The sequence below is a fragment of the Asparagus officinalis genome, chromosome 4 (assembly GCF_001876935.1).
Source record: "Asparagus officinalis chromosome 4, Aspof.V1, whole genome shotgun sequence".
Lineage (NCBI taxonomy): Eukaryota > Viridiplantae > Streptophyta > Magnoliopsida > Asparagales > Asparagaceae > Asparagus > Asparagus officinalis.
In genome coordinates, this window is record NC_033797.1 from 2186720 (window position 1) to 2207382 (window position 20663).

Below are 20663 nucleotides of genomic sequence, written 5' to 3' on the forward strand. Positions count from 1 at the left end.
GACCGTCGTCGTTCGGAACATTGTCTATTACCTTACCCTCTTCAGTTCCGAGGTCGATAGATAACAGGTGCAAATCTGTTGATGAATTAGCATAGGAGATTGTCCAGTGTATCTTCCCGTCGATATAAATAGGACCATGGCGTGTATTGAAATAAATATCTCCGGCATCTCTCCATGACTCTTCGGCGCCCAGAGTGCGTATGGATAGCTTGCCCGGGGACCCTTCTTCTGGGCGAGAAAAGTTGTAGCCATGATCTTTAGCAATCACGACTACTTTGTACTCTTTCGTTGAGGGACTGAAGCCCAGCCCGACTGAGCAACTGAAAATATCCTGCATCGGGTAAGCAGGAAGCGTGCTGTACTCAGCACAGAGAGGATTACAGATCTCAATAGGTTGTCGGTAATTATTAGGCCTAAAGCAGAGAAGTCCGTTGCAGGTGTTAGCGAGCTTGTAGTCGTCCTCGTTCCACGTACCGTTATTCCACGTCGCGAATGACTGTCACTCAGCACCGAGGGGATTACAGATCTCAATAGGTTGCCGGTAATCATTAGGCCTGAAGCAGAGAAGTCCGTTGCAGGTGTTAGCGAGCTTGTAGTCGTCCTCGTTCCACGTACCGTTATTCCACTTAGCGAATGACTGTCTTTTGAGGATATACCACATCTTAGGCTTCCCTGCAACGTAGTCTTGGGCCAAGGAGATGGCAATGATGGAGATGTTTACGTTCCTTCGGATGGAGAAGAAGAGAGGCGTAGGATTGTCAGAGGGCAAGTGGTCGCAATGTAGGCTTCGGAGATGATGGTCCTTGTGTATAATATCTCGCCATGCCTTTGAAACACAGGGGGAACGAAGGAGAGACTTGGTCGGAATTCTGGAGAGGACTTCAAGAAGCAATTCTTCAGGGATTCGCTCCATTGATCAACTTTATGAGAGAGAAGGTGAGAAAATAATTGATTGATAATTAGTTCTTCTCCTGGGTCTATATATAGACGTATAAGGCTTCCTAAAGTTTGAAGAGTCCTAATGTAATTAACAAAAGGGTAAAATATTAAAGGCAACATCGATCAGAACTTTTATTTGGAAACAATTATTATCTTTAAAATACTTCTTATTACATCAAAACTCTAAAATTATTAATGATTTCGGGTTTGTTGCAAAAAAAAAAAACATATTCTGTAAGATTTCAATAGACTATATAAACGCCACGCTGGATCATCATCATCATAATCATCATCATCATCCCGATGATGTTTTGTTAGAAATCCTATCAAAATTACCCATCAAATCCGTGCGTGTCGAAATCATGGCGATCCCTAATCTCCGACCCCCAATCCCACAAGAAGCTGCCGCCGGCGATGGCCGGCCTCTTCTCAGCCCCAAATTTCTCTCCCTCGCTTCTCGATCCTTCGTCGATCCGTCCACGATCGACTACGGACTCTCTTTCTTGCCCGAACCCGGCCGAATTCTCTGCGTCTGCAACGGATTGCTCCTCCTCTCAAACCCTAATTCCCTCTTCGTCTGCAACCCCGCGACGAGAAAGCGGGCGAAAATCCCAAAGCCGCCCAGGGTTTCCAGAGAGCTGGCCCTTGCTTTCAATCCCAATTCCGATACCCGCTCCTTCAAGATCGTATCTTTCCCGTTGCCGGGGGATGATCCCGTGCGCCGCTGGACCTCCGGCGAGATCGACGTCTTCTCGTCGGATAACGGCAGCTGGAGCACTGTCGGTGGAATCGCCGGCCTCAGTGAGGTTTGCTCCGCAAACACCCGCATTGCTTGCTCAAAGAATGAATCTTTTTACGTTCTTGACGTCTATTACGGCCGTACTTTTGCGCTTGATTTGAAACTGAAGGAGCGTCGGCCGTTACATTGGCCTGATGGGTCGATTCGGAAGGCCGGTCTTTATGCGCCCTGTTTTGGGTTTTTTAGGGGGATGTTGCATATTGCATTCGTAATGCGTGAGGCTATGCATGTCTGTTCTTCATAGTCTGAAACAAATAAATTTATGTACAAAATGAAAAAGACCCAGTTCAGAAATCAAGAAAGAAAAGTAAGGTTTAATTCAGACATCAACAAGCATGCCAAAGAAAGAAATAATAAAGATGCGCCAAATTAATTTCTAAACATTACATTAGCATAGAGACGCACCTGAATCATGAAGTCCTGAGGCGGCTGTTTTGGGCCACAGAGCTTTGCTCGGATGCCAGAATATTCTGGCTCTAGACATCCGTCCTTTAGATTTGTAGAATCTAGCAGATCGATCAGAGTTGACAGTATAATCGAACCTGGAGCATGTGCAAACTATAAATTTCAGAATTCGCACACTATGACTGGAATTAGTAAGTGATGAGTAAACATAAATACCGGCAATGAAACTATAGAAAATATATGATGACAATGTCAAGAAGAAGTTACAAGAGAACATCAGAGTGGATAGTATGGGTTGTGCGTCGAAAGAAATTAAGGTAGGGGATAATGTACGTGTTATCGTTTTGTTTAGCTAGGGGATAATGTACGTGTTATCGTTTTGTTTCTGCTTAATCAGTCTAGTTCAGTATCTTCCAATATTCATGTTTCTAGTGCCAGTAACCTCCCTAATTAACTGCATATGAGCTCTATTTCTGCTCAATCAGTACCTCGTTATCAGATTTTCCTATTTTGACATTTCTAGCAACTGTTGTTTACTTAATTGACATTTGAGCCTAGCAAATTTTTAATCAATTATTTGTCCTTGTAGGCTGGAACATTCTTTTATTCACCAACAAACACTTCCGGCAGATTACGAGCATATCAATAACATATATGCATGGTAATTAAGGTAAAATTTTTATAACAATCATATGTATCCAATGTTTTAAATATCAGCCGATAAACCGATATTATCGGCGAATTATTGGTTTTGGGGGCCTTCCGCTATGATAAGTTCGATTCTAAATCAGTTATCGTTTTTGGATGTTTATCGCTGATAATGCGGCGATAAAGTGAGTTATTGGCCGATATTGTCGGCCCAAAAATAGGAATTATCGGCCTTTGTTTGAGTTTTGACTTCGGGTAACGGGCACCTATTGAATGGACTTTAAAACCCGACCCGACCTGAGTTTTACCTTTGGTTAGTGATTCTAAACATAATTTTTTACATTTACATTTTGGTATGTTTATATTTCATTACATATGGTTAGATTAAATTTTAATATACTATATTATGTATATCATCACCATCTGGTAATGTCACTCTGATAAATACTACTTATCCTCGATATCCGCTATTTGATATGAATTTTGACCGCCCGATAAATCCCCACAAACCAATATTTAAAACATTGTATGTATCTTCCTCAAAACAATCCTTATTCTGTCTTCTTTTGGAGCTAGCCGATACACTTTTTGAATAAAAACTTGTTGAAGACCCATTTGTTGTGCTAGACTTTCCTTGCACTCTTGCCTAGTTTCTAAAACTTGTTATATTTTGTAATGGTTTTTCTTTCTGAAAAGAGAAGATTTTTACAAGCCATTTTTCTTGCTTTGTTAACAGAATCCTTAACTCTTCCAACTTTTCTTGCTCAATCATGTTTCATTTTGCAGATGACCTTGTTTAATTATTTATGAAAATGGATATGTTATGCCATCAACCAGCGGCTATAACATCAATGACTTAAACTTAAACCCTTATTTCCATTTGCCTAATAAAACGTATATAGTAGATATAGGATGATGATGTGTAAATTTATTGTATTCCCAGGCTCTGCGGATTCTAAGCGAGACAAATACAAGATTTTGTGCAAGTATAACCTGATTACATGTGTATATAATTTATGTGGCAACTGCAGACAAATTATGTGGCTAATGTATATGTAGGGGGAAAAAGCATACATGATGAAGAAGTAGTCTTTGCCTTTTCCCGTTTTGGCACTTCCAAAAAGAAAAAAAGATCCACCTTGATCAAACTTCTTTGCCTTTCCCCTTGTTCAGGAATTCGAACCTGTTTCTAAAAAATGGCTGCTGGATCATGTTGGTTTTAAGAGATCTCAAATTTAGAATCAACAGTAAAAAAAGATAATCTGAAACTTGAAAACTTTTCTCAAAAATTTGAGATAGCAATAACATAAAATCTGAAATTTCTATATATAGATAATGATAATATTAAAAATTGTCATTGCCCATGCCTGTGCATGTGTGTTTGTGTGTGCGCACATGTATTCATGTATGCGAGGTGTGTTCATGCATGCATATATAGTGCATGTATGGGTGTGTAATGCATGCATGTGCCTCACGGACATGCATGCAGAAGTGTGAGTGTCAAGAACCTTTGAATTTGAAGAAAATATATTCGGAGATATCTTATTCTACTCACTTTATATTCACCAGATTTATCAGAATCCATGTACATCAAACTGACTCACATTGCTGACTATGCTCCTTCGCTGCATCTGCAGATCATGGCCGTCCTTTACAAATTCCATCATGGCAGATGCTCATTGTGCAACAAATTTTCAGCACCAGGTTCATCATGGGCTCATTGTGCAACAAAGGTAATTTCCGGATTATAACATTTTAGCCTATTTTTTAAAGTAGTTGTGGAGGCTGAAGATCAAATCATGTGATAACAATGTTAGTTTCCTTTCGGCTATATTGGATAACGTGTTTGTCAAAATATTCAATGTCTTATTAATGCTGTTTATAAGTAACTGATTCATAGTCTTGTGCCTTCCAACACAAGTTAAAACTTATTTTAGTAGATCTCAAATATAGTATCATACTACTTGAAATAGAAATTTTATACTTTTAACTTAAAACAGGAAGAAAACAATCTCATAGGATTTGATATTTCTATACTAGGTAGGTAGGTAGGTAGGTAGGTGTGTGTGTGTGTGCGCGCATGCGCGCGCGCGCGCGTGTGTGTGCGTGTGTGTGTGGTTTATTTAATGGCTTTAAGATATTTCAAATTTAGGTATCACAGTACTGAAAAGAAGATAATTTGAAATATGAAAAGTTTCCTTAGAGTCAAAAATAGAGCAATAACATATTATTTGAAAATTTTATGTATAGCTAATCATAATATTAAGAAGATAATGTGATCTTCCTGGCTGACTCTAGGAAATATACCCTATCTCTTGTTTTCCCATGATTTCATGTTGGAATCCAATGATTCATCATTAGTTGTCGCCTTCTAACATGGAAATTTGTGGATTTCACGGAGTATCACAAGAGATATTCTATGTTGAAAGTAAGCAAAGAGGTCTCGGCTTTGAATCATATAGGTTGCAATCTTCAATCAGGAGGATACTTGATAAAGTGAGATCATGAGCTTCTGCTTGTTGTCTGTGACTATGAGGAGTCCAGCAATATCCGAGATTTTTAACTTGGAGAGCTACTAATTGAGCTGTTTGTGCCTGCACTGCCTGGAAAGACTTTAGCATCAATTGTCAGTTCTTCTTGTATTGGATTAATATAGACATGTTTATTTCTTCTATTGTGATTCATTCGCCTTCAGTATTGTTTTTTTCTTCCCTTTTAATAATTTAAACCTACTTATCTTGTTAGTACAACCAAATGACTGAAACTGCAAATATGAGGTCTCTCTGTGATATGGAGAACATAAGTTTTTAGCATATTAGAGAAGTTGATGTATCTTTTGCCAATTGAATGTCCTATGAGCTTGAGGAGACTGAGGAGTTTCGTCTTTCTCGATATGTATCCTTGGAATAGATGATATTAGAAATATGGTAGGAATGAACTACACAGAAAAATTCGTCTTACTTGATTATTATAAATTACATTTCACCTGAAGAAAATAAAATAGGCATGTTGATTTCATGGAAATCCTCCGTTCACTTAGGAGTTTACTATCAGTAGTTTTTAATTTTCAGATGTGCGAAGTAATCAGAGTGGATAGTATTGGTTGTGCGTCGAAAGAAAGAAAACTGTCAAGGATCTGAATGTATGTATCATTTGATGGATGTTACATAGGGTAACCTACTGAAAACAAAACAGGCCAAAAGGATTTATATATATTTTTATTTAAAAAAATATTGTCCTGTTAATCCATATAATTTTTTTCTCTTAACATGAAACAAACTTAAGTACTTAAGTTCACTGCTCATGAGCCAACCATAATACTTCAAATTAGCCTCTAAAACATTAGTTGGAAATTACCTGGGACTCTTGACGTTAAAAAAAAAAAATTCTTACTGAGTAGTTTAACTACCCGATTTAGGGATGTTAAAGTGCTCATAAAATAGTTGAAGGGTGATAACTGATTAGCGGCATTGAAGGCATAGATGAGGGGATTATAGGCGACGTTTCTTAATATTAATAACAACTTACAACTCTTTTAGGCAATATGAACACACTTCGAAAAGAATGGGGCGGTTCTCTGGTGCACGTTAGCAGGCGATTTTCCTGCTAACCTGCGCCCCCACCGAGGTTTGAAAAAATGGCAAAAAAGAAAGGAAAAAATAGGAAGAAAACCCTTGAAATTGGCTTAAGATCGTCGAATTCAAACTTTTCTCCATCTGAGGATCATGCTGATGCTGGATTTGATGAAGACGATGAAGGATCCACCTCGGATCTTATGGGATCAACTGGTCCTGAGGGAGAAAAGAAAAAAGTTCTAATGGCAGATCTTCTGATTTCTGATCCACATCCATCGCAGCTAGCTGAATTCAGATCTCATCGGAATCTTGTTGCAAGTGATTCCTCGAAGATTTCTTGGGTTGAGGATATAGCATCCACCGATAATCTTTCACAGCGGCATCAGTTCTTGAATTCAGCATGTAATTCTGCAAGAAATCTTGATTATTCAGTGATTCCTGCAAGAAATCAGGATCGACTTACTCCGCAAGCGATTGTTGGATCTCCGAACTCATCAACTCTGTGATTCTTTGGGGTCTCGATCCGGTACTTGTGGATCTGGTAAGGTTTCTTGGGCTGATGAAGTTGAATTTGGTGCTTCTCGTGACCAGTTAATCTTGAATCCTGCTAGTTCATTAGATGCCAATGCTCAGAGTAATTTGATTTCATTACTGGATGATTCGTCTGTTCCTATAGAGAATAATTTCAAGGATCTAAATGCTGGAAATTTGAGCTTAAAAGCTACTGGGAACTTGGATTCCCCTGATAAGAATGTTGTTAATAATGAAGGAAATCTATTGGAGAAACCTTTGATTATTGATTCTGAAAATGTCAAGAAAAGTTGGGTTAGCCTATTTGCTGATAATAGGAAAATTGGCTGTGGTTTGAACTTAAACTTTGTGAAGCCAGAGAATAATGATTTTGTGCCATTTAGTGAGGAGGAATGGAATGAAGGCAATTCTAATTGGCAATTCTCTTTAATTGGTAAAGTGCTTGGTTTAAATGTCAAATACAAAGCTATGGAAAATTATGTGCACAAAGTCTGGGCTAAATGGACTACCCCAGATTTGTGCTTACTCAAATCTGGACTGTTCTTGTTTAAATTCCAAAGCAAAGAGCAAATGGAGGACATACTTGTGAATGGCCCATGGTTTTTTGGCTCTAGACCTCTCTTGTTGAAAATCTGGTCCAATGATGATGATATTGATAAGATTAATGGAAATGTTTATCCTTTATGGATTCAATTGCCAGGACTAAGGTTAAACCTGTGGAGTTCAAAGGCTATAAGTAAAATTGCAAGCCATGTGGGTAAACCTGTTGCCACTGATAAGCTCACTGCAAGTAAGCAAAGGTTGGCTTATGCTAGGGTTCTGGTTGAAGTCCATATGCCCTCCTCCCTTCCAGACTTTATTCCTATCCATGGACCTAATGATAAAATATATAATCAAAAAGTGATCTATGAGTTAAAACCTAAATGGTGTGATAGTTGCAAAATTGTGGGGCATGATACTAATTTCTGCAAAAAACATCCTAAGATTCAGAAATGGGTGCCTAAGACTGGTGCAGGAAATTCTGACAAGTTTATTCATGTACATAACCAGCAAGAGGATCAGATATGCAAAAGCCCTAGCAAACCTGTGCATGTTGTGCATGTTCAGGCACAAACTGCAAATGTTGCTGGATCTCTACCTAAGTTGTCTGGAGGTGGTGAGAATCTGAAGAGTAATCAGATATGCAAAAGCCCTAGCAAGCCTGTGCATGTTGTGCATGTTCAGGCACAAACTGCAAATGTTGCTGTTGAAGACACTAGTCTGCCTAGGGCATATAAGAGCTTTACTGAATCTATTTCTAAGAATAATGTGTATGTCCAGGAGCTTGAGCTGGAGGGCTTTTCTAGTAGGGATAATGTTCAGGCATTTTCTGCTGGAAAAATAAAAGGCTTGGCTGATAATAGCAAGAATTCACCAGGGAGTAAAACTGTGCATGCCGTGCATGTTCAAGAACATGGATTTGTTGGATCAAATGAAGGCAAAAGTTTGCAGTCCATTAAGTCATGGTCTGGTATGCAAAATACTGGTCTGAAAGTCTTTCCAGGCTTGGGGAACTTTTTTTCTCATCTCAATAATCTAATTGATGATCCCTCTACAATAGATAGGGGGGAACTACAAGATTATGAATTTTTCCTTTTGGAATATTAGAGGGCTAAATAAGTCCTCTAAACAACATTTGGTCAAGATCCATATTCAGCAATATCATTTATCCTTTATGGCTCTCATTGAAACAAAAATCAAAGCATGCAATCTCCCAACTATAGCTAGGAAAATTGCTTGTAATTGGAAATGGTGTTCAAATGTTATCAACTCTACCAAAGCTAGAATTCTGATTTTATGGGATCCAAACACTTTGGACATCCAAGTTGACAGTTACTCTCCTTAACATATTACTTGCCTAGTTAAATCCATAGATGGGAGAATAGACTGTTTTATCTCCTCTATATATGGATATAATCAAATTGAGAATAGGAAAGCTCTTTGGCTTGAATTAAGGCAAATTCAACATATAGTTGGTAATAAGCCTTGGATTCTCAGTGGTGATTTCAATGCTATATCTGATGATGAGGATAAAATTGGTGGAGCTATGGTTACTGAGGCTGAAACACTGGATATCAGGGAATTCATTGATGACTGTCAACTTACTCATTTGAAAACTGAAGGGTGCTTCTTTACTTGGAACAACAAACAAGAGGCAAATTCCAGAGTATGGAGTAGACTTGATAGAACTCTGGTCAAACAACAAACAAGAGGCAAATTCCAGAGTATGGAGTAGACTTGATAGAACTCTGGTCAATGATGCTTGGTTAAATCTATACAACTCTAGTGAACTCTGGTCAATGATGCTTGGTTAAATCTATACAACTCTAGTCATGTTGAATATTTGCTACCCAATTACTCTGATCATTCTCCTGCATTGGTGTCAATATATGATGAATGTGTCCAAGGGAAAAAGCCTTTCAAATTTTTCAATATGTGGAGCAAGCATGATGATTACTTACCCACTGCAAGGGAAAAAGCCTTTCAAATTTTTCAATATGTGGAGCAAGCATGATGATTACTTACCCACTGTGACTTCCATCTGGCAAGCAATATGTGGAGCAAGCATGATGATTACTTACCCACTGTGACTTCCATCTGGCAAGGGAAAATTCCAGGTTGTGTTATGTTTTCTGTGACCAGTAAATTGAAGCTCCTGAAGACAGCTCTCAAAGACTTGAATAAGAAAAATTTTCACAATATATCTGAGCAAGTTATCAGAGCAAGGATAAATCTGCAGAATGCCCAAAAGTATTTACAATCAGATCCTCTTAATCCTGACTTGATTGAACAGGAAAAAAAAATACATGCTCTCTTACAATAAGCTGTTGGAATGTGAAATTTCTTTCTATCAACAAAAATCTAGGATTCAATGGTGTACTCAAGGGGACAGGAGTTCAAGTTTTTTTCACTCAGCTGTCAAAGCCAAAAGGCATCTCAATAGAGTTATGGTTCTCTATGATAGTGCAGGAAACAGAATTACTGATGGTGATTTAATCATACAGGAGCTACTTGAGTACTACAAGCAACTATTGGGTTCAAGCACAATTTTAGCCAAGCCTGACAGTAATGTCATTCACAATGGTCCATGTTTAAATGATGCACAAATAAAATTCTTATCTTCAGCTGTGACTAGAGATGAAATTAGACATGCTGTCTTCTCAATGGATGATAGGAAAGCTCCGGGCCCTGATGGATTTGGTATATCCTTCTACAAGTCAGTTTGGTGCATTATTGGTGATGAGGTATCTGAAGCTATTCTGGAATTTTTTAAAATAGGTAAAATTCTGGGTATGATCAATTCTACTGCCATCACTTTGATTCCAAAAGTGAAATGCCCCAAGACCCCATCAGACTTCAGACCTATTGTTTGTTGCAATAGTCTCTACAAAATTATTTCCAAAATTCTGGCTAATAGGATTAAATCTGTGATGAGATACTTAATTAATGACAGTCAGTCTGCCTTTGTCAAAGGAAGACAAATCTCTAGCAACATTCTTCTTGCTAATGAGATTGTGAAGAACTATAACAGGAAACATATCTCTCCTAGAATTATGTTGAGTATTGATATCAAAAAAGCCTTTGATACTATTAACTGGGATTTTCTAAATGAGATGTTAAAAGGCCTTGGGTTTCCTGCTAATTTCATCAACTGGATTATGGTTTGCATCTCAACTCCTAAGTTCTCTTTATCATTAAATGGTACCCTTCATGGTTATTTCAAAGGCAAAAGGGGTCTAAGGCAAGGTGATCCTATCTCTCCATACTTATTCAATTTGGGTATGGAATTTCTCTCAAGAAGACTGGACTTGCTTAAGGAGAACAGATCTTTTAAGTATCATCCTGGATGTGGTAAGCTTAAATTATCTCATCTTATGTTTGCTGATGACCTTCTACTTTTCTCCAAAGGAGATCCTTATTCAGTGGAGCTGCTCCTCAACTGTTTTAAGGACTTTTGTACTGTGTCTGGGCTTGAAGCTAATCCATACAAATGCAAAGTATTCTATGAAGGAGTTGATGATAGCACTAAAGGATTTGTTAACAGGCTCTTAAATTTTAATGAGGGAGTCTTTCCTATCAAATATTTAGGAGTTCCATTAATATCCAAAAGGCTATCTTTCAATGATTGCTCTCCACTTTTGAACAACATAGCAGGTCAGTTTCAGTCCAGTTTGAAGAACAGACTGCTTTCTTATGCTGGCAGATTGCAAATTATTAGAAGCATTATTCTGGGCATTCAAACCTATTGGTTATCAAATTATATCCTTCCTATTAAAGTCCTAAAGAAAATAGATGAAATGTGCAGATACTTCCTGTGGAGCAAAACTGAACACACTCACAAAATTTCTCTTATATCCTGGGATAAAGGTGGACTTGGCATCTATTCAGCCTCTTTATGGAATCTTGCTGCAACTTTAAGAACTCTTTGGCTCATTCATATCAATAAGGAAAGTCTTTGGATTAAGTGGATTCATGGCTCATACTTAAACAATAGTGATATCTGGCATGCTCAAGCAAAAAGCAGAGATTCATGGATGTGGAAAAGTATCTTGAAAATAAGAGATAAGGCCCTGAGAACTTATGGTGGTGCTGACAATCTGAAGCACCTTATTCAAAATTGTGTCAGGAACTCAAAAATTCAACTCTCAGTGCTGTATTCTGCTCTTTCTCCTACTGCTTCAGCTGTTCCGTGGTACAATACAGTTTGGGTTAATTCTAATCTGCCCAGACACTCATTTATCAGTTGGCTAGCAGTTCAAGATCGATTACTCACACAAGATAGACTGTTTAAGAGAAGTATTGTGAGTGTTAACACCTGTTGCTGGTGCTCGGGTTCAGAGAGCAGAGATCATCTCTTTTTTGATTGTCTCTACTCAAGGGATGTTTGGTGCATGGTTATGAATTGGTTACAATTTAGATGGAGGTCTACCTGTTGGAGCCAGATTATCAACTGGTATTGCTATCGTTTGAGGGGGAATGGCTTTAAGCAAAAAGTCAAGAAAATGGCTCTCACCACAACAATCTATTGCAACAATCTATTGCAATTGGTGTGAAAGGAACTCTAAAATTTTCAGACAGGAAGGAAAATCAGCATCTCAATTGTTTAAAGAGATAAAATTCAACCTTCTAACAGTCATTCTCAATGGCTCTTTTTCGGCTGTAGATAAGGAGTGGATGTGCACACTGTAATTTTAGAAAACAGTGATGCTTGTAGCTGTTAAGTAATCTCAGTCTATCTGAGAAGTTTGTTGTGCTTAACATTCTATATTTGGAAGATGAATAAAATTTTCATTAACCAAAAAAAAAACTTACAACTCTTTTTCCTAAATAAAAATGAATAAAGCCTATTTAGCATTCCTTATCAACAAAATTCAAAAAATCTCATTGCTGGCTGGAACTTCAAATATACACTACAACTGGACTTCCTCAAAAAACTCAGAAACGTTACACTATCCAAATTGTCTTATCAGCCTTTTTCAGTTAGCATTGTCAGAGCTTTTTAGCTAGAGTACAAACAAAAGGTAATTAGTTTGACTCCCAAACAAAACTGAAGTCCAACTTTATGTACCAGGGCTATATCACCAACTCACAATAACATTGTGAAGCTCACAAACAAAAACTCTAATTATTCTCTCCTGGTTATTTTCTCTTTCACGTCATTGTTAGCCAGATCTCCGATGGAAGGCCAAGGTTCTGGTTCCAGCATCCAAACAGAGGTGCTGATCGCAGAGCTCTAAGTTTTCTTGATTTTTATTGCTATTTTTTTTGGTGTAATTGAGTGTATGATTATTGTGATTAGTTTATCTGATTAGGGGAATTTTACTATCTATGGTAAGATTGTGGTCTTGGCTATCTTTTTATTTGCATGGCAATACTGTATTTTTATTGGGCAAATGTTTGATTTGTTCCTATTTTTAATGGTCTAATTATGCATGCAAATGGGTATCTGATCAGCTTAATTTTGAGAGCTTTGTCTCCCTAGTTCAATATTTCCAAACAATCATGTTAGGGTTTTGTCATTTGCATTTGATTTATTCCTTGGTAATATTCTGTAAGGAGTGTACATAGGCATTGAACCCTTCTCTTATAGAATCCGCTGCCAATTCTAAGGTTCCTCTTAAAAGAATGGATGGATTTCTTCTAAATTAAAATGTTGATAAATTTCAGCTGTTTACATATAAAATTCAGAGGTATTCTTTCTTAAAATTAGTGAACTTGAGTTAAAACTTCACCTTGATAGTAGGGAAGAAGTTCATCTCAATCTGTGTTGCTTGGGAGAAAGTATCTACTGAACTGGATCCATTGGACATGTGGTGTCAAGCTCTTGAATCAATGCAGAACTCTAGGGTTTGGAGATAAGTGTACTAATCCAAGGGTTCTTTTTTCTGCTCACCACATAAGCAATCATAACCTTGTCGAACAAAAAGTTTTCCACTGCATGGTCCCGGATATGCTGACATGAGCATGGCTCTGAAAATGCACACGTAAACAAGGATACGACAAGAAGCGTCATGTCCAATATGTTTAAGGTTATTATTTGTACTAGATGTCTTCTGATATGAGATTCCTTTTTAGGAGGTTGTTGCTCAGATCTGATCACTATCGTCAACTGATTATTTTGAGGTCGCATTGACTTCCAACATCTCAACTATATTCTTGTCTCGTTTATCGCGTAAAAAAGAAAGAACATTCTCATTTCACGATTTCCATGCAATAAGCATTCTCAATGGTTGCTTCGATGATCAACAAAGTCCTTGTTAGCCGACTCCATCCAGAAAAATTCTCTTCCTGATTGGCAGCATCCAATCGGCTCCATTAATAATCACCGTCTTGTGTTGAAAAAATCATTGCATCCCTCCAAAATCCAATCAGAACTCCATTCACCAGGGTAGACTTCGAAAATCTGTCTTTGTTGGTCTTTTCTTTTCAACGTGCGAAGCTTTGATACAAGATGGAGTAAACCATCTTGCAACTCCCCTATCCTTATCAGTAACCACGAACAAGTTATATATTGTTAGTGAGGTCTTCAACAAGTCTTTTCATTTTGATGTCTGACCTTCACAACACACTGACGGAAGATTCATAAAAGAAAATAACAAAAAGGAAAGAAAAATGAATGATCATATTCAAGACTTGGGTGTGCATGAAATGATTCTAACACATATAACTTTACATTTGAAGCGTTGATCAATCATGGCTTGGAGACATTAACCGCTTGTGATTAAGTAGATAAACATCATTCTTCTTCTAAAAGTCTCATATCTCCACCAAGACGGTGGACTCATCCCCGTTAACTCCGTCTTTCCTCAGTAGCAATCTACGTCATGTTTTCTATCATTTTTCTCTGTGTTTGTTGCATAGAAGTTGAGAACTTGGGACGCCATAGAGAATCATGACCTAGGTTATTGTCCCAGATTCGCGTGGAACACAACCCAATTTAGAATTCATACTAGTTATAGTTTTGGAAAAAAACAAACTCTTTTTTAAAAGAATAAAATAAATAACAAGAAATGCGAGAACTTAAGCAAATAAAGTATGCATACCTTATTGCAACATGATTCTCAAGTTTTTTTAAGTGTTACCATTAGTTATATCAACTAGCATATTTCTTAAAGTTGACTCTTGAAAAACCTCTAATTCCTACATTTAAAAACTGAACCTAAAGCGTACCACATACCTAGCGTGTCATATAAGTCTACCCACCTCATACCCAATTCCTAATGGGTGGTGTACCATGCTTCCATACCCGTCCTGTGAACTGGATGAACGTGGTTCCATGCAACTGTGGTTTATTACATTCTATTGTTAAAATCTACAAAACATTATTTTAGAAATAAGTAAATTCATCGTGAACTTTTTCTTCCAACTTACTATTTAACCTTAGCCATCTCAAGATATCTTTTGTGCCTCACAACTACTACAGGAAATCATATATTCATGATTGCACTACATTGTGTTTGGATGTGTCCTCTTTTGGAATGATTTGGTAAAACTTTCTTCAAAAGCATTTGGGTCTTGATGAAGCTAGTGTGGCTTCGTCTCCTTTTAGCGTGAAATAAGTACTGGTGAAACTGCTTCATTACATTAAATATTACTTTTTTTGAACGTGCATGCATGGAACCCTTATGTTAATGTGCATGAAACATTGATATTGGTGGTTGTAATTCCTCAAAGTTGAATGATGATTGTGAATTTTCAATTTGTTCACTATGTCAAATATCTCAATTGGCTAAATGTCGCTTGAGCTCACATGGAATATCTCTCCTTGTATAGAGAAGCAAATGAGGGGGGAAATAGAAAATATTGGTCCTTAAATTTTTTGAAAGATAAAAGGTAAATAAAACTATTCCTTTCCTTTTGAGTTAATTATCTTCTTTATCTTCTACACTTTAAACTTCAAAAAAGAGAAAAATATTTAAAAAAGTAGAAGCAAAAAAGATATCAACAAATCATTTAAAAGACGTACAAACACGTAATTAGTTATTGAATAGTATAAAGGTGATTCTACTTGGTCTTCGTCCTATATTGGAAGGTTTTGAACATGAAGAAATTTATCAAGTGATTCTACTTGGTCTTCGTCCTATATTGGAAGGTTTTGAACATGAAGAAATTTATCAAGACACATAAATGATTGAAGGAAGAGGATGCATATTTATGAAAATGAAACAACATCTTTCCCTTATACAGTGATGCAGAGATAAGCAAAAGAGAGGGAGAAGAAAGATTCTTTGAACTAGTTGTAAATTGTATTGAGAATGGAATTGAGAGAAAAGTAGTGTCTTAGTAGAACCCTAAAATTCTATATGGATGAAAACAATACTTCTCAAATGTAGATAACAATATTTCAAGTGACAAACATATTATATTGGATTTTAGACAAGCTAAATGATCCGTTTAAAACTGGGATACCCCAAAATGGTATAGTCCTACATCAGTTGTCTATGTGAATGTAGTTAGTCAAGGAAGTCAAGTATTAGCAATGTGAATGTAGTTAGTCAAGGAAGTCAAGTATTAGCAATAGGTAGCACTTTTAGCGATGAATAGAAAAAACTTGTTTCACTCAATGGGTCTCAGGGCTTATATCACGCCAATAGGCGCACGTGCCTGAAGCCTAATAAATGATACAATAGCAGTCAACCAACCAGAAGTGTGAAACTAGGTTATATGTGAGACTAAGTGTTACATTGTGTAAGGGCAGTGGGAATCACCTCTAGAACCCATTGGAGCTACCTCTAGAATCCACTTTGGTCGATGGTGATCATAAATGGATTATTGTCATGGCATGATGAGGGTGTCATCTAATTAAGGTGAGATGATCGTGATACCCCAAAATAGTGTAGTCCCGCATCAATGTATGTTCGAATATGGATGGGTTTATATAATTAGTCAACGGAGTCATGTAGCAAAAATAGATATCAGTTCTTGCGTTGGATTGAGCTAAACAACATGTTTCACGCAGTGGGTCGTAGGGGTTGAATAGGACCAATGAACCCACGCAGACCCGTGGCGTGAAAGTATCTTATCGATATCATTGATATCGCCTAATATAACTAAAGGAATTGGCCAATAATGTATATTTTACAATGGCTATCTAAGGTTCGAAATACAAAGAAGTTGCTTTCTAGTGGTACATTAGGCAAAAATACAAAATTAGTAAAACCCAATGTTTAGACACTTCTCATATTTCTCAAATCAATAACTTGGTTCCAAAATTCTTAACCACCCACACTCCATACACCAATAAAGATGAGTAAAAGCTATAAATACTGCTAAGATTTCAAAGTCTCAGACCTTCTTATTGTACGATTGGACCTGATATGGATTGAGAACTATTAGGTTGTGAAAAAATTAATGTTTATAGGTTTGTTTGGCAACTTGAAGGTGATGATAAAAATGTGAAATGATACAATTTCAAGACACAAATAAAGGAGATGAAAATGTGAAATGATATAATTTCAAGACAAAGAAAGGATATCTTCCATATGGATTCCACACATTTATTACTTTCACATTTTCATCTCACCCTTTCTCTTTAGTATTGAAAATGGGATTTTCATTGCTTTTTATTTTTATCGTACATGTACCTACTCATTGCTTTACATATCCCCAATATATTCGATATATCCTTTTATAAGTCTTGGCACAGAATGATATAGTCTCCATATCTTTTATGGCATTTTGGGCAAATTTTGGGCAATAGATATCCCCGACATGGCGGATATATCAGCCGACATGTCCTTTTATATGGTTTGTTGCAAAACAATATAGTTCTGCGAAATTATTTTTAATTTTTTAGGAAACATTCTAACGCTACGAAGTTTTTAGCAACCTCTAGTAGGCGCTTTTCCCTAAGTTTCTACAATTGGTTAGTCCAAAACATATATAATCTGCATATTTGTGTGCTTAGATTTTATTAGGTATGTTTAAATTACACTTTTAGGGCGTTATATTATATATGCAAATCATCTGATATGTAACCACAATATTTATTACATATCCTTGATATTTTCCCAATTTCCACCATCTGATAAGGATTTTCACTGTCCAGTATTCCCCGATATTCGATATTTAAAACTGTGCTCCTACTTGGCATCTTTTTCACACTTGACTTTAGAGTTGCCAAATATCTTGTCTCTTTAACGTCTTTCTGATGTCCTTTTAATGTTTGTCAAAAATGGTTCTGTTCACATATACACCTTCACTTTCAGATTGCCAAACACCTCCTGTCATTACAACGGTATTTCTACGACTTGACTTTTTAACTTTTGTTTTAGCGCATGACCGATCATGTTGTACACATTTTGGAATAAATATATAAAGAACACACAGAATGATATTTACAACTGATATTTTGGAAGTTTCCGATGGGTTGAACAACTGACCAATAATTTCAGAGTTTTTGTCACTCATTTTATTTTAATCATTCATCGTTCATTTTGCATGGAGACATCTTGGGCTTTTTAGATTTCCTTGAAGCTTTCCAAGTCTAACTCTATGTATCTGCATCCATGCTTAAAGATGTCGTAACAGTAAGGTAAGTTTTTAAATTTCCCTACCCACCATATGGTCTTTTGTAGTTTATGGAAGGTGCTTTCTATTTCATAATCACTTGGAGAGGAATTTACAGATTCAATGGTTGGAGTCAGGAAGATAAGTGGTCATGGAAAAAGTCATAAACTTGATCCATCTTATGTTCAGTGCCTTAATAGATTGAGCACATAGGTATCTGATGCACGTGAATAAGGTACTTTCTTCCAATATTGTTTGCTTTAGTATGCATGCTCGATATGATCCCATATTTCAACTATAAGTAGCATTTCCTATTATTGCGTCAAAAATGAGAATCTTGTATCTATTAAAAGCTCTTCTTCTTTAGCTATCTTAGCGGTCGTCTTATGTACCTTAATTTGTTTTTTCCATTATCACATAACTACGTGTACAGTTTTTTCTCGTAGCTCCAAATTGTTAGACTTAATATTTTATATCGTTCTTTACTCTCTTTCTTAATACTACAGTTTCAGATCCATTTGCAAATTGAACAAATTTTGTCGATGGTGGTAAAAAGCTCAGACACAATTCGCGATATTAAATCAAAGGTTTTTGCACGGGAGGGACTGTCAGCGAGTGACCAAGAGTTATTTTTTGAAGGCAACCACCTAAGTGACACATCGAAGACATTAGCTGACTACAACATCTGCCAAAATTCCATGATCAACCTTTTGTTTGGAGGCACTATTCAAATATTTGTAAAGATCCTTTCAACTGGGAAAACTTTGAAGCTCGTGGTGAACGACAAAGATACCATCCAAAATGTGAAGGCTAGGATTGAAGCTATGGAGGGAATTTGTCAGAATCGTCAAGGACTCATCTACATGGGAAAATCTCTTGAAGATGACCATTCATTACTTGCTTGCAATATACAAAATGGTTCAACCCTCCAGATGATTCTATGTCCAGTGGATAAGTTTGATATCTTACTCTGCACAATGAATGGGAATCTTATAAAACTTGAAGCAAGATCTTGGTATACTATCCGAGATATCAAGCTGATAGTTGAGGGTATGAAGGATATTGATGCAACCAAACAAAGGCTTTTTTGTGATGTCACAGAGCTGGAGGACAGCCTCACGCTTTCCGAATGCAGAATATTCGATCGGACAATTCTTCACTTGCAAGTTGACATGTAGATATTGATTGAGATTTGGAATCGGAGGACTATCACATTAACGATTGATAGTTAGGATTTCATTGGTTCGGCCATTCGGAAGATTGAATAAGAAATGCCTGTGAGTTTCTGCATCAATTAATCAACCCCATCTTTGGAAGTATGAGATCAACTACTTTAAGACTTCTGGTGACGTTTGTTCTGGTCTTTTGTAGGTAATAACGTATTGGGATGTTTTCAAGTTGTTAAAACAATAATCTATTGTCTTTCCTTTTATGTGCAAAAAACTTGAGCATGAGGGAGTTTATGGAAATCTATGCTAATGGTTTTGATTGTTAAAATTTCCTTATATCTTCACTAGTGTTTCAACATATGGGCATTTTATGCGTTTGATCATCTTTGGATGATTTCTTTAGTTTATTTGTCGTGTTTCTCTGCAGAGGGTAAAACTGATGTTTCTGTGATTTTTATCTCAACCTCAATTGTAAGCTTGGCGTTTATCTTCAAAGTTGCTTTCTTTTCATGTTTGGTTTTAAGCACATATGGATAGTTAGTTTTGGTATTTTTGATTGCACATATAGGACTTAGTTTTGGTATTTTTGATTGCACATATAGGACTATTCTTAAGAAATTAGCCAGCTGAAATCGTTGTCTATTCTTCAATGTTTTTTCTCCTTGTTATGTCGAAATAGCACTTTATTCATGCTCATAAACTTACATTGCAAGAACAGAGTCAATCAATAATGTTTTCCAGGAAGAATGCTATTGAAAACTTTAAGAAAAAAAGCTTGGGAATTATGTTAATGGTGGATGTCAAAAGAACTGAAGAAAGAGCAATCAAATTTATGGTGAAGTTGTGAAAGCTTGGGCTTCTCTTTCTTAAGAAACCATCCGGTGGGGACGACCCGACATTAAATGTGCACGAAAAGGATGTCAACCGTTGAATTTGGACACAAGACTCTTGAAATCTAATGATCCAACGGTTGACATTATTTAGGTGCACTTTTCCATTTTTTCTCTCACGTAAAAATTTCATGTGCGCTTAGGTCCGTAACATTAAATATCCTTCAAATGAATGCTAGACCTTACATTATTGGATTTCGGAATTTATCCACAAATTTAAGGGTTGACATCCTTTAGGTGTATCTTTATTGCTAGGTACCATTCATACTAGATATTCTTTAAGTTAAAATGTTAAGTTCGTGAATCATCATTTTCCATCTATGCAAGTATCTGAGTTATGCTCTTTTTTTTATCTATTTATAACTTGACAAAAATTCACAATCTTAGTCTATTACTTTAATGAGTAACATCATCATAAAGTACAAGCATTCCATTTGCCTACAATTTAACTCGATAATTAAGAGTTTATTGGCATGTTGTTTGGTTGCATTAGGGCTTTCTCACTGGAGGACGAGGGCGCCGATGGAAATACAAAGAGATTTATTTGGAGTAAAAGTTTTGTCATATCTAAACCAGTGATATCTATTTATTTTTTTCGAAAATATTTTTTTACATAAGTTATCTTAAATATATATTGATACGGGAATAGTTTTAGGAA

At 36.6% G+C, this 20663-nt stretch overlaps 1 protein-coding gene across 1 annotated transcript; it reads left to right on the forward strand.

Moving 5' to 3' along the window:
• On the forward strand, nucleotides 1302-19459 carry LOC109836223 (polyubiquitin 11-like). Its single transcript, XM_020404091.1, has 3 exons — nucleotides 1302-1745; nucleotides 4429-4524; nucleotides 18453-19459. The coding sequence occupies exons 1-3, from the start codon at nucleotides 1302-1304 to the stop codon at nucleotides 19122-19124; spliced, it is 1212 nt and encodes a 403-aa protein (XP_020259680.1). The 3' UTR covers nucleotides 19125-19459.